Source organism: Anas platyrhynchos, chromosome 2 (assembly GCF_047663525.1).
Source record: "Anas platyrhynchos isolate ZD024472 breed Pekin duck chromosome 2, IASCAAS_PekinDuck_T2T, whole genome shotgun sequence".
Classification (NCBI taxonomy): Eukaryota; Metazoa; Chordata; class Aves; order Anseriformes; family Anatidae; genus Anas; species Anas platyrhynchos.
In genome coordinates, this window is record NC_092588.1 from 95,347,401 (window position 1) to 95,362,388 (window position 14,988).

The following is a 14,988-nucleotide window of genomic DNA, read 5'->3' on the forward strand; positions in this document are numbered from 1 at the left end:
GTTGAGAATTGTTTATGAAGCTCTTCTACGAAATTTTCAACAAATGAATGCTAATTCCTTTTTATATTACATTAATGCGCTGGTAAGAAATGTCACTACTGGGACAAATGAAAAATAACTTTATTGGTGTACTCTCCTTCTTCACCAAGCTAGCCTTATTTTTCAATTGTGAATCTGACTTGTTACTTGTTTATACCTATCTGTAAGCTTTAATACAGTATTAATTGCATATTTGTGTGTAGCTTCATTTTATTTTGAAAACAGAACAAATACAGAATGATATTTACATATGCTAGCTGTTTTTGTTCTGAAATTATACGCTTCATCTGAGATGACCAGAAAACATATAAATGCAATTAACTAATGCAAACATACTGTACATCCCAATCTCATTATAAAGTTTACTGGTAGAACTCCGCCGGAAACTTCTTAGTGCGCTGTACCATAGAGATTAATCCTCTCTAAAAGAACATTCAGAAGCAAAATCAATCCCACAGTTGCATATTAAAGATTAAGAGTTAACACCCAAATTTCAATGCAAGTTTAACTTTCTCAGTATAGTACATTTTTCTAGTTCCCTAGGAGGAAAAAAAAATAAATTAAAATGTATCCAAATAGAGAGGCAGAAAAAAAAAGAGTTGTTTATGATATCCAGAAGCAATGCTCAACATTTCACTCTATCCTTCCCCTAACTCAAGGCTCAACCTTACTGTGCGTTGATGTTCAAAACAGAACTGTCACTGGCTTCAACAGAAACACCAAAGCAAATAAATGCCTCTTGCATACCACCAGTGGAGCAGAACTCCTAGTGTAAAAACCCACGAGAACAAAATATTCTTCAAAACTCAGTCCTTAAACAGGCTACCTGCTCCTTTCATCTCTCATTTAAAATAAAAATATTGTTGTCAAGTGTTAAACCATGAAATGGCTGAGTTTTAGTATCAAGCACAACAGACAGTAACAACTTATTTCCCAACTGCAAATCCACCTGCACTGCAGAAGCCGGGACGGATCAGAACGTTTTTCATGTGATGCAAAAACAGAGTCAACAACTATGTATGCACACACTGCCAACTGCTTTGCTTAAATAGAGAAGACTGCCTTGAGCTGACAGAAAAGAATCTTAACACAGGGATGTCTAAAAACCATTTTAGCCTCAACACCATCACGAGTCATACTTGAACAGGAAGTTAAGAGACATCGCTGACATACCATGTAACCTGGGACAGCACCAAGGCTTGGCAGGTGTCTGAAATGATTCTGCTGAGAGGACAGAATCCCTTCTGTTAAAGTATTAACATTATTTAGAGATTTAATACCTCCCACCAGAAATGGACTGGGCTGTTGTTCCAGTAATTTAGGGAAAGAGCTTCTGTATTGCCATTTAGAAAGCCAGCTCTTCAAATCAGTGTTAACACTATGATGCAGCATAAGAGAATTCCTTGTACTCTGGTCACCCAGGGATTACACAAAATTACAGGTTGTGTACTTGAAATAAATTATTTTAAAAGCTTTTAAAATACAGAATATATATATATATATATATATATAAATAAATAAATTAAAAAGGCTTTGAAAATCTTCCTCCTGTGTACACAGATATTGAGGTAATTTTCCATACAATTAACTCAGATGGAACTAGCCTAAAAATCATTGCAGTTTATATAATCACATGGATTCATAAATCATCCTATCTAAAACAGTCAAAGATATACCAGTGGCTCTGCAGTGAGTTGCAAATTTGCCAAGAGACTGTATTTTGCTATTACAATTTTGGCTGAAGGATCTTGTACTAAGTTACCTGTTCAAACCACCTGTGCTGTATTTCCTTTTACAAATTCTTTAAAGGATGCTGACTGCTTCACTTAGGCCTAGGGTTACAAGATTTCTTTTCATCCTAAAATTAGTGCTCTAACTGCAGAGATTTTTATCAGGTAGTTCTGTAATCAATACAGAATTTCATCAAATGTATAAGAACTTCAACTTCTATACTTTAGATCTTACACTTTCCACACACTCTTCATTTACCACCTCCCGCAAAAAAAAAAAAGGCTTACAAATCCAAATAATCATTATTTTGAAGGCACAATTTTTAAGTTGTAGGAAAATGAAGGGGAAAATAAAAGAAAATAAATATTTTAAAAGACTGTTTATAATTCAAATAAAACTTCCTAATACATTATTTCAAACTCCATGTGTAGTGCACATGGAAAACAAAAAAAGAGAAAGAGAATACATTTATTTGAACTTTCAAGATTATGGCAGAACCTAAAATAAACACGCATCCTGAAATGGATAAAAAATTAGTGTTGTTTTTGTTGTTGTTGTTTTTTCCAACTACTCAATCTGAAGCAAGAGCCATCAATCTATGAATCACATGCCAAAATCCCCAGACAGGAGATGTTTATGGGAACTGTATCGCATACTCAAGACAGCCAACGGAAAAGCAGGATGGCTGCAGAGGGCAGAAGACAGCAGCTTGCAGCCAACCTGCAGACAAACACTGCAGGTGTCTCCCTGATGAAGCAGCATCTCAGGTGTGACCACAGCTGTAATGATACAACACTTAGCATAGGAGTCACCCTCAAGCTTTTCAGCAGTGGCATGCTCAGCCACCAAGAGTGCAATAGGTCACATTTCTCTTTCAGAGATTCAGTCGCACAACCTAACTCCACAACCAGTACAACAGTGTTTCTTTACACTTGGTAACTCTATGGGAACCTCTCCAGATACCTGGTACAGGTCAGAACACCCAGGGCCTCCACAACCCCTCCTGTCCCCAAGCAGTATCACTTCATATCCAATAAATCTGACACACTTGACCACCTACTGCAAAGTCATTAATACTTTTCAATTGGTCATCTGACAGATACCCTCCAAAGAAAATTGAATTTTTCTTTTATTATTTATTTTTTATTATTGTTTCTGGGGATGCCATACTTTCTCTCTGGCCTCATAACTTCTTCACTGGCAAATACCATTCAAATACAGAACCAAAACCAGAAGAAATCTTCAAACCAAGAACACAAAGCTTCTCTTAAAAATAAACATCCATTTCCATAGCTTGCCTAGCTTTTCAAGTTTAATCACCACTTTACTTCAACTCAGTTGTGTTTTATTTTAGGAACAGAACTGAAAACCTTATCAAGTATCAGTGCCTTAAAAACCACCTTTTAAATCCATTCCAATAGACTTACTTGGATAACGTTAAGCCTAAAATACACTCTTCTCTGTACACTTCTGCAAAAGTTCTCAGGAAGTATGCATGTGATGTTAAGCTTTATAACTGCTATTGTGCATCCACAGTAGATGTAAAAATAGACTAAATATGTCAGTAAACGAGAGTACAGCACTTATGACATGGATTATTCTGAGAGAGAGAGCACATTCTACGTGCTCATTTCTTCGGAGAATAACAGATGCTATGTTTCATACCTAAAAGAACCTTCCACACCAGTATACGATACATGGATGGGAGAGGGAACCTTTGACTAAACGTGCAAAGCTTCTCAATATCTGTAGAGAAATAAAAAAAAAAAATGAAGAAAAACATTAAAGTTTAATATATCAATAGTTCCCAGTCTATGAATTACCTAAGTATGACAAGCAGATAGAAATCTCCACTTTCATGATTCGTTACTTACAAATGCTTTCACCACTTCAGTTGGGAATAGAATGCGCTATATAAACTAACAGTATTTATTCTGGAAAATAATGTACATTAGCTTGATTTACAACAAAACTATAGCTGCCCCAGCTTTCACTAGGAAGAAACTACCATTTTTATAGGCATTTTGTTGCGATGTTGTTAAGTCAAAGCAATTAAGCGCTCTGTTAAAGGGACAACTTTTATCTTTTTATTCCATTACAGGCATTCCTCAAAGACCAACAGCAATAATAAAATCATCATTTTGAGGTTAGACGGAACTAACAGCATAATACGCATTTATGTATACAGCATGATATGTATTTTCAGATAAAATCGTTTTCACTAATTGTTTTCACTTAAGCATAGAGAATGAGAGAAAAAAACATGCAAGCACAGATCCTTAATAGTTTTTACAATTTATATCCTCAACTCCTTGAAACTCAAAGGACTGCTAGTACAAACTGAGAGATTAAAGGTAAAGGATGAAAAACTTTAGTGAGTATTAAGCGCAGCTGTTACAAAGCATCCATTATACCCTCCCCTACCTGATGCTAAATCACCAAATGAACAGAGGAAAGAATGAAATTGACTTGCCCAATCGGTCATCTTTTAACAAAATTTCCAGTGACTTCTTCTCTTCAACTCCACGAAATCCCACTTTTTCATAATACACAGAGCGAAAGTTTCTCTGAGAGTCGTCAGCCATGATTGATTTCTTTTGGAGAAACAGTAATTCCCCTTTTGAGTTACAAGTATAAATTCATATTATGTTAAAGTCAAATACTGCTGCACACTGATAAAAACTGACTGCCTACGTCTCTATAATATTAATAAACTCTACAGAATATGAAAGTCTTCCAAGATTTTCTACATCATATGCTAACATAAACAATCATAAAAATAAATAAAAATAAAAACTGGACCTAAACAAGATCTAAATATATACAATTTTGAAATGAAAGAGTGATTTTTTTACACTATTATTCCTGCAGTAAATTACATTACAGTTTCGAAACACGCTGGAGAGTCTCTTCTTAGGTGATTTCATATATTTCAAAACTAATATAAAACTACATTTAAGAGCCTGACATAATGTTGGCTACAGAAATTCTAACCGCATGCAACCGTTATACAAATAAGTAAAATTCATCAGGTTTCATACTCACCAGACAAGGTAACCAGAGGCAAGAGCAATCCAACGTTGGCTTCAGTAACACAGAAGTGATAGGAAAGGATAAGGCTAGATCTGTAGTTTTGTTCTTAAGTTGCAGATTTGAATTAAATGTTCATGTTGTTATCAGGCACCGTAACACCCCCACTCTTGAGCTCGTCATTCTGGTACTAAACGGACATAACTGTCTCATCCTTGCACTGGAAACAATGGTAAATTATTGTAGCGAGAACTATGTGTTTCATAACAAACATTTATACTTCAATGCAGCTCAAACCTTTACATATCAATTCTCTCCTCTCCTTTGCAGGCTTACAAATACGATAAAACTACGCTTTGTAACTCAAAAGAGTTACAAACAACCTCAACTTTTAAGCCCAGTGACAACAGCAAAATTTGGAGAAAAATTATTTGTTTTGAGGGACAGTAACAGGTGAATTATATATCAAAAACGTTTCCTAGTTAAATTATTCTTTTCCTTGCTAAACTGAAGCACACACAATAGGAGCACAGCATTTGCAGATATAAGGTCACATTTTTTCAAGCAGCAAACTCATATATGCACTAGACCTATTTGTTTTTCAAACTAAGTCCATTCTGAGTGCTTTGTAGGATCATAGTCAAGACCAACCGGAAAAATATAAAGCAGCAAAGGCCTGAATTAATACTGAGATCAGACAAATACCATCTCCAAGCCAGAGGAAAAAATATTTATATTACTTGCAGGATATTCCAGTTACACGCTGTCCCCATGAAAATGACTGTGATATTCACGCATTGTGCATTTAAGGGCTCAGCAGCCCTTACAAGCTGAGTTCAGGCGGTACAGACGCTCAATTACCCTTAAAATATTTGTTTGACTTTAATACGCGCTACTTAGAAAACGTTCAGCCTCTACCATTCGCGGCGAGCTGACAGTACAGCCATAGAACAGGAACAACACACCGACTATGAGCACCACCTATAAGAAAGAACCGATGCGATCCTAATTACGGTAATTAATAACACACAGACACACACCCCCTTCTCTCCCCTCACCAAACCCCGGGGCCGGGCCCCCATCTCCAGGAGCCGGACGCGGCCCCACACAGCGGCTGGGTAGCGCGCGGCGCATGCGCGGGCACCGCCCACACGGTGGCGGTTGAGCCGCGCCCCGCGTGACCAGCGGTTGCGCTGCGCCCTGTAGCGGGGCGCGGGGGGACGGGACAAAGAAGGGTTAAAAACTCCAAACCCAAAAAAAAACAACAACAAAAAAAAAAAAAAAAAGAAAAGCAAACCGTCATCCCTCATACAAGTTCTACCCACTCTGTGTTATTTACTATTTTATGCTTAGCAATGTGGGCTATCCACTGTGACGGGGAGGGATGGTTTAGTCACAGTAACCTGTGGAAAGCTGTTGGGCTTTGCAATGAGATTTCCTCTGTGGCCGGCGCTAAAACTTCCACCTCTCACATCAGATGAAGGCCCTCACGGGGGGAAGGCCAGCACCCAAAAATCACCCTGTGCTGCCAAAATTACGGGACACCGTGTTTTAATTTCTTCATGTTTTCGTTGTTCAGAGTTTTGAGATCTGGCCAGTATTATGCTGCCCGACTGCAAGAGACAGGCAGATTCTTTTACCAGAAGCTGAGTTTTCAGCTCACGGTCCCTTTCTGGAAGCAGGAACATTAACCATCAAATACCTCAGCCAGCAACGCTGAGACTTCAGAATGCTAGATCCCCTCCAGACAGCTTTTTAGGTTCCTATAAGTGGCCTGTTTTCAAGCAGACAGAACTTCCCTTTCTATCATCCTGAGCAACGCTTTTTGGATGCCTAGAGGAAAGCACGCTGCTGCACAATGGGCACGCTTTTGTTGGAGCCAGCTCGTCGAGGAATGATGGTGTGGCCTCACAAATGTGTTTGTTGAAGTAATTCTGCACAGCAGCAGGTGGCAGCCTGGTGCCATTTTTTGCAGTTTTCAAACATTGGCATTGTACGCATCTTTTGTCGATAGGTGGCAGTTGCCTCTGTGCGAGACCCCTTTGGTGCTGCTGGCAGCTAACAAGTATCACAAGATTCAGGAAAATGCTACAGAAGTTCAATCACATCTCTGTCATTTAAAAGTACTTATTCTTGACCTCGTCAATATGTGTCACATAGCTTTAGTGGTGCTCTAAAAAGGGCTAAAGCTAGCACAATTCGTTTTAACACTGTTCATTGTACAGCAGATTCAAAAATATTTTAAGCAGCTGAGCTACCAGGTGCTGTACTGTGGATTTGTATCAGGTTAATACAGTAATGATGGCTTTGATTAATCAAATGAATAGTAAAAATAAGTCCGAAAAGTTTAGCTGCATGAAAATATAGCATAAAATCAATACCACCACCCAAAAAAAAATAATAATATGCTCCCCCTAGAAAAGTTTCTAAACTACATATTACAGGTTTCTCAGTCACATTTCTGAAACACACCATTTTTCTTAATGGTGTCTGTAAACAGTTTCTAACATTTATTTAATAGTTTATAGTGGAATCCCAGCCAAAGCCAACTGTAAATCTGACTACCAGTCACTATATTTAGATCACTAGGAAATTAATTAAAGAAATTAATTAGAGACTTTTCAAAACATAATCAAAATTAAAAGCATAGGCTTAGCATGAACTGCTAATGATGACAAAGACCATTGTTTGGTGACAGATATAAAGCGAAAAAAAAGCCTACAAACCTATTTTTTTTAAGGAAAAAAAAAAAAAAAAAAAAAAAAAAAAAAGCCCTATCAACATTTGGACATACTTACCGTTTTCTTTATTTTATTTATGTTTACTATATTTTATTTATATTTATCCATCTTTATTTAACAGCCCTACTTCCTCACAACTACCCTTGTACATCCACCTGCACTGAAAATGGCTAAATGACTGTATGTGCTGTAAATCAGTGTTGCAAAGCACACAGGTGATTGCATTACTTAAATCAACATATTAAACTGTCTACATGTTCATAAACCGAATAATGATCTGATGATCTGATTGTCCTTTGTCTAGGGAAATGAATTATTTTCATTCTTACCAATGGAATCTATTTGTTGCCATTGTAAATGAAAGCAGAATTTCATCATGAATAGCTGCAGGAGTCAACCAGCTGAGTGAAAGACTGTTTATAATAACATTGATTGGTTAAATTATCTTTAATCAATAATACCTTCCAAGGCATCTCTCGGAGCAATAATAACCTAAAAAAAAAAAAAAAAAAAAAAAACATACAAACTAATATTTAAGTGCAATAACATCCAAAAAGATATAACACATAACAGATAAAAGGGGAACAGGTTTGGAATTGACTTGGAATTATCTCAGATAGCAGAGCCAAAATCATTAGCATCCTGGTAGCATACTGCATCTCTCACCTTTATCTGTTAATTTGAGTATTAATGCATTTGTATTTTCTAGTAATAGGTCTGTATTGAAAAAGTGAATTACTCACTGACATACAAAGTCACATGAGAAGGAAGCCAAAAGGGCATTGCTAATGTTTTTATTTCTTGCAAGATATGAACTGTATTGTTCCCATGGTTCATGAAAAGTAATGCTTTTGCTCTTAAAGCTGGAATAATTTTATGGGAGTTTTATGCTGTTGAATATTATAGTTCTTGGAAAGTGTTTTGGGCTTTGTTCTCTCATGTATGCCTGACCTATCAGTGGAATTGCAGATGGTTACTGGAAGCACACCTTATTGTGTGAAATTACCAAAAGAAGATGAAAATGCAAAGCAATGGAACACTGATTTTACACAGCACAGAGGTCCATATTTCTATGTCATTAAATGCATATTGTAACATACAAAAAATAAGCAGTTTTCAGGTGAGTTTCATTTGCTCTGAACTAACTGAAGATGCACTTCCTTTTTTAGGGATGCTTGGCTGAGGATATCTTCACTGTATATCAAAACCAATGCATACTTTCAGTTTGCTGATGCACCATCCCTTGTTCCTATTGTAGTAGTACATGATTAATGTGTTGGAATGGAGTTATAAATTTGGTAATTTCAGCTTTTCTAATATACAATCTTCTGTTTCTTCAGGAGACTGAACAGTTCCAGATAGTGAGTAGGGCTGTGTTAATGGAAAGGAAAATTTACTTACACATTCACAGAACCATTTCATTATGACCATCAGCAGATTGAGAAAAGCTTGGCCCCATTTCCTGGCCAAAACAGCATCATTCTGCTGTTTACATCCTACCTGAGAGAAGAATGCCAACATTGGAGCTATAAGTGTTTCTAACTCAATCCTCATTGAAGTGAGATGAAAAACAAAACAAAAACACTTTGGGGTAATAAAAATATCATAAAACAATTTGGCAGCAAAAAGGAACCTAGCCTTTCATTTCACCATGTCTGCCTCCAAGCAGACCAAACACTATCTCTGTAATTATGAATACACATCCCCAAATGGCAGCAAAGTAAAGGCCCACAGGGCCAAAAACACCTGATGAGCAGCTGAACTGGGAAAGCTGAGTGCAGATGTGTCCTACTTCTCTGTTTTCCCTTTCTGTTAGAGAATGAGAGCATTTCAGAGATGACATGCTTTTGTCTGAAGACATATGGAAACTGCAAGACAATTACTAAGGGAATACCAAAATGCAGTTGCTCACTCCAGTAGTAAATGGAATTGTTTTAAGATCATGTTAATGATTTTTAGGATGTCTTCTGGATTCCAATCATAACTTGGATATCTTGCTTAACCTCAGATATCAACTGTGCATGCTCTGATTCTTCTACACACCTGACTAGTAGCTGAGTTCAAAGGATGTGATTGATGTTTTTGGCTGAAAAAAAGGATTGTGAGTTTTTAAATAGTAACAAAACCATGTTTTGTTCTGTCAATGAGCATGGCATATTTGGGGCACAACATAATAACAAATAATTGAATAGTCACAAATAATCTTTTCTCTGTTTGGCTTCTCTTTAATTCAGATGGGACAATGAGATGATAATGAGACAAATGTTGGTCAGTTTAGGCACACTGGGCAAATTAAATGTCAGGCCTTGAGAGTCTTAATGAAGAAATCATGCATACAGATCAGGTATAGCTATTATGATTACGCTATATGGCCAGAGATGGAGCAAAAATTGTGGCAATGTGAAAGTACCTGCCACAAACATGAGACAGCAAGTTGGAGTTAGGGCCATGTTTCATCCTTACAGCACTTCTTGTATCAAAGCCAGAAACGTGCCTAGAGGCTAATCCAAGGTCACCAGCTGGCTATGGAGGTTGGATCTGCATTTCTCACTCAACCAAGCACCCCCAAAACTTTAGGGCCTGGACAAGCTGCACAGTGCAGTGGACTGAAGAAGGAGTTACAAAGGGTTTGACTCCTCTTGAGTCCCATGACCCAGGATGAAGGTGGAGATGGTTTGTTTCAGTCCCTGGGAAGATCTGAAGCAGACATTCTCTACAGTGAGCACTTGGCCAATGTTTCAAGGTGGTATTTTAACAGCCGGGTCCCAGTAGCTGGTGTCGCTCAACCATTACCACCCTCCTTTGCCAGCACCCGCAGTGAGAGCAGCACCTGGCGACCATGCTTGAGGATTTGGCCATGGAGTTCAATAGCCGTGTTATCTGGTAGCTCTAATTTAATATTGAAAAAAAAAAAAAATCAAAATAGCTCCAATCTGCTCCCTACGGTCAGCAGGAAGAACCTAACTCAGTGACTTCGCTGATATCACTAACGAGGGGTGAAAGGCTCAGATCCAACCAAAGCCATGCAGCATACACAGCAGTGGTACCCCCAAAGAGTAATTTGACACTTAATCACCTTCTTTCCAAAAGCCTGCCTACCAATGGGGGGTGGGGAGACTTGTACACAAGCTGGCTTTTGATCTCCGTGGAGCTCAGAAGGCTTTGCTAGCACACTCATTTAAAGGATTGAGCAGCAACTAATTAATTACTCTACATTATATCAGTCATGGTTTTGAGGCTTGTTTTAACACATGAAGACAAGCTGTTAAACCAGAATGGCTGAGTGGTGTTTGTTTTGTGATAAGACAAAATAGTCTCCACCTCCCTCCCGATCATGTTTTTCTGTCTCAGCCTTCCAGGTCCCTTTCTCATAGTCACTAAAAGTAGCACCAATGTCCTGCTTTCTGGTTACTGTTACAGAGAATAATGGAAAACCATAAAAAACACTGAACAGTTTACCTCATAAATTCCAAATTTACACTGGGGTGATTGTCTTCGGCCTCTCCAGGTGATGATTTGCTGCTATTAGCACCGAGAACTTGCCAGTGGGAAATAAAAAGAATTATCTATGAAGGTTTTTGTTGTTGTTGTTCTGTTTTGTTTGTTTGTTTATTTTTACCAGAAATCCTTGCCAAACTGAGCAGTATGAACTGTAGGGTTAACACCATTTCTTGAAATGTCAAACAGAACTGTGGAGTGACTTGGACTTTTTTTGGATGCTGACTAGCACTTTTCCAGGCTAATTGATTATTTTAGCGATTTCCTGGTGAGCACATAGATCTGTTGCTGATCTTATAAGCTTGGTTTTAAAAATCAATTCTTGGAGCGTGCAGTCTCTCACCTTCACCTCCATAGACAGGGCTGCACAAAGTTTATTTGCTTAGATAAAGCTGTTGGTAGTGGCTTTGGTGTTGCTAGCACTTTTATAAACTGATGGATTTGAACTTAGACTGTGCAGACAACACTAGCTTATTTGGCATTCACAAACCACAGCAGCTAATTAGATGATAATTATATATGACTAAGTATATTAATTATAATGTATGAGAATTATATTAGGCTTAAGAACTATTTAAAGGGAACTAGAAATTAAAGCAGCAGGATCTAGTATCTGGATGTCATAGATGTGCTCTGTGTGGCCTTGGAGAGCATGGTTTACCACTTTGTCTCTAGTTTTCAAAAGACAAGGTTAAAATCATGAATGGTGTGTACCTACTTCATAAAACCACTGAGATCCTGTTACAAACACAAATATCTCCACATGTATTTTAAAATAGCAGCTTGCAATTTCAAACCTTCCACTTTTAAAATCTTTTTAATGCTAAACAGTTCAGACCCATCACTCCATAAAAGGAGAAAACAATAACTACAAAAAATGCCATTAAAATAGTTAGAAGCTCCAAGTAAATAAAAAAAAAAAATTTTTAATCGTATTTGCGAAACTATTTCCAACCAAGCTGAAATTCCATAAAGACCTAAACTCGTACCCAGTCCAGAATGAGAAATTTTTCTCTTGGACACTTAGAGGGCCTTCTGACAGCAACATTTCAAGTCATGGGTTCAGCCACAGGGAGAAAGCAAATCTAATTCAGAAAAACAAAAGAAACAAACAAAGAAGCAGGAAATTAATAGAAAAGATAAATTCTTCATAGACATCTTACCAACTTCACCTCTGCCTCCACCTTGCCAGCTGCAAAATGGAGATAATCACAAGAGCTCATTTTGTGAGGACTTGTTAATGTTTACAAGGTACTTCAAGCATGTGCAAGTAGTAAACTTTTAAGGAAGCAATTTGCTGAATGTGGGTGGATAGCTGTGAGCTTTGTCTAATCAGCAAGTGACTCAGTCACTTTTCCATGGAGGCCCTGTTCCTCCTGTAGTCCTAAACAAATTATTCAGAGCTAGCAATTTCTGTAGCCAGAAGGGCAGGGTGTCCTATGGGACACTGACTCTGCTGTTATGGAAATGGAAGCAAAAGGCATAGAACAGGGAATGGAAAAATTGTCTATTTTAACCAAAATACGTTCTGCTGCAACAGCTCAGCACAGTCTATACCTGAGCTTCCTAGCTCTGGGACAGAGATAGACTCATTTTTAATGCAGTAGTTTTCTAATACCAACATCCTCCAGTTCTTACAATTAGCTCTCACATCTAAGCCACATCCATAGTGGCAGATAAAGTGGCCTGGGGCCACCTCCCTCTGGCACCAAGGCCAATTGGCACAGAATGGCCCACATCCCTGTCATTAATGTCATAACCTCCAAAAGGGGGTGGTTACAAGCAACTGGGTTGGTGGGAATAGTCTCTGCTGTGCGCTAACTTCCAAACTGTGACACAGGAGTGATACAGAAAAATATAAATTGATCTAAGCCGAAAATCATTCTTGGAATATTTCTAAGAATTTAACAGGACAGAGAATTAGTCACCTTAGAGAATCAGCACCTGGGAATGTTTGTGTTTCTTGCATTTCTTGTGAATCTGTCTGTGTGATTACCTTCCTTCTTGATCTGGCGAGTTTGTCATGGTAAGGAGACTCCTTTATTTTTATTTTTTTTAAACCAGATACTTCAGAATTTATAACAATTAACACTACTGAAAAGAAACATTAAAAAAAAAAATCTAGCAATTTAGGAGCAACAGTACAAAAAAAAAAAATCAAACAAAATGCACTATGCATTTTGTAAGTCAAGCTCCATTTCTAGCTATCTCTGGATTCTTGAGGACTGAAAAGTAGGTCTGAGCTTTTTCAGGTTCAGCTGAAACACTGGGTAAAATGTATTTGCACAAGCAACAAAGCCAGTTGCATTCAGAGGCACTCATCATTGCTTGGATGCGATGTAATTTCTGCAAGAGCCTTTAGTCTGCAAGATTTGATTAACTGCAAAAGGCAGAGTTATTAAAACAGATTGGAGCAGACTATGAAAGGTTTCTCTAAGACTCTGTATGTACACCACTTCTGCGGCACAGATAACTGTGCATCAATGTCTGGAGGAGAGAGCCTTCACCTTCCTAGGAAACATTTGCTTATATGTATATCCTTTCTTATGGAAATGCAGAACCTATTTTTTTTTCCTCCATACACTTTTTCTTTTGGACCTGTTTATTATTCTACAGTTACTATACTGAATCTTTCATCCAATGGGGGGAAAAAGAAAAATCACATTTCTGGCAGATGGGCAACCTGGCAACCCAGTTTCTATTTACATTCTGTTATTAAAGTGATCTGTCATGAATTGCTGTTGATAATTAATCAGATCAGGGAACAGATCTGCCTAAAAAGTAATCCAGTGAAAAAAACATGTTTTGGGTTTCCAGCAAAATCAGATCACATGAACCATATGGCTGCACAGACGGTCTCTGGTGCCAGTACTCGGGGAAGGCAGGAACAAAGCTGGGTCCAGGAGCAAGGACTGGTGTTCTCCATCTGCCCACAGCCTGGTCTCATCTCTCAGGAACCAGCTCATGGAGTTGTAGCTGCAAGTAGATTGCCACATTTGTTCATTTTAAAGCAAAGATGTGGGGACACTATCAAGATTTGTGGTGCTCAGTTCACTACTTGGAGCATTCCCAAGGGGAAAATATATTACAAAAAAAAAAAAAAAAAAAATGTAGGTGATGAGCATTAGCCATTATGAGTGGGCCTCCTGCTGGGGCTGTGTGATGGAGATTTCCTCCTTCCACGCTGAGCTTGATGGCAGCAGCAGTGATCAGCACAGGCACGTGGGCCTGAGCAGCCCAAGCAGGAGGTGCTGTGGGTGCTGCTGGGCTGTGGCAGCCATTCCCCCTGACACCAGCCTCAGGACAGGCTGCAGGAGGCACAACCATGCTGTCCATCCTCCGTTGGAGCCAGTCTGGAGTATTACATGGGCCAGAGAAGGCCCTGTTGTCCTGCCCATCCTTTACGTCCACACTGAAATGCTGGTATCACAGCAGCAGCACAGCATTACAGAGAGCTTGGCTTCCCACCACCTGACAGCAATCAGTCTTGAAGGTGTTCAGTGCTGCTTGTCTTTGGCACAACAATACTTTTTAATAATCCCTGCCACAGCACCTTTTTCATTCCTGAAGAGAACAATGCAATGCATTTAACATTTGCCTGATTAATCCTTATGGCTACAAGCCACCCATTGTTCTTACCACAGAGCTGCTTATCAGCAGGGGCTCCAGAAAACAGCAGAAGCTGGTGGGACTGTGGAAGCCTGAGTTCACAAAAGCTATGGAAAATGGCAAGAGGTTTCCCTCCCCACATACATTTTCACATTTTACTTACGTTTAATAGCAGAACTCTTACCTAGGTTCATAAATCTACACATACATGTCTCACTATACTGACCCACATTTGAAAATGTTTACCTTAGCATTTCTATAGCCTCATTAGTGTGGTATTTTTATATCCGCTGTCGCATTTGCACTTACCGATGTAGTTAAGTACTATGTGTGCTGGAAC

The 14,988-nt window shown here is 38.5% G+C and overlaps 1 protein-coding gene and 1 long non-coding RNA gene across 13 annotated transcripts in view; both read right to left on the minus strand.

The window, feature by feature from the left end:
* Positions 1-6,013, minus strand: part of TBC1D7 (TBC1 domain family member 7) — a 27,904-nt gene extending 21,891 nt beyond the window's left edge. For 2 of the 12 annotated variants that reach the window (XM_013103893.5, XM_013103898.5), the window contains exons 1-4: positions 5,841-5,979; positions 4,816-5,020; positions 4,244-4,364; positions 3,436-3,516 (exon numbers count right to left, since the gene is read on the minus strand). In XM_013103893.5, coding sequence (XP_012959347.1) covers positions 3,436-3,516; positions 4,244-4,355 — 193 coding nt within the window. In that variant the 5' untranslated portion in view covers positions 4,356-4,364; positions 4,816-5,020; positions 5,841-5,979. Of the gene's footprint in view, positions 1-3,435; positions 3,517-4,194; positions 4,388-4,815; positions 5,021-5,540; positions 5,704-5,840 lie in introns of those variants that run through there. The other 10 variants (XM_013103894.5, XM_072033223.1, XM_013103895.5 and 7 more) reach the window with 9 other exon arrangements.
* Positions 6,014-6,545: 532 nt separating this feature from the next.
* Positions 6,546-13,314, minus strand: LOC119716084 (uncharacterized). The gene is made up of 3 exons (XR_005263767.2): positions 12,203-13,314; positions 11,001-11,079; positions 6,546-8,033 (listed from the first exon to the last, which is right to left on the minus strand). It is a non-coding gene; the product is annotated as an uncharacterized lncRNA (long non-coding RNA).
* Between the last annotated feature and the right edge of the window lie 1,674 nt (positions 13,315-14,988).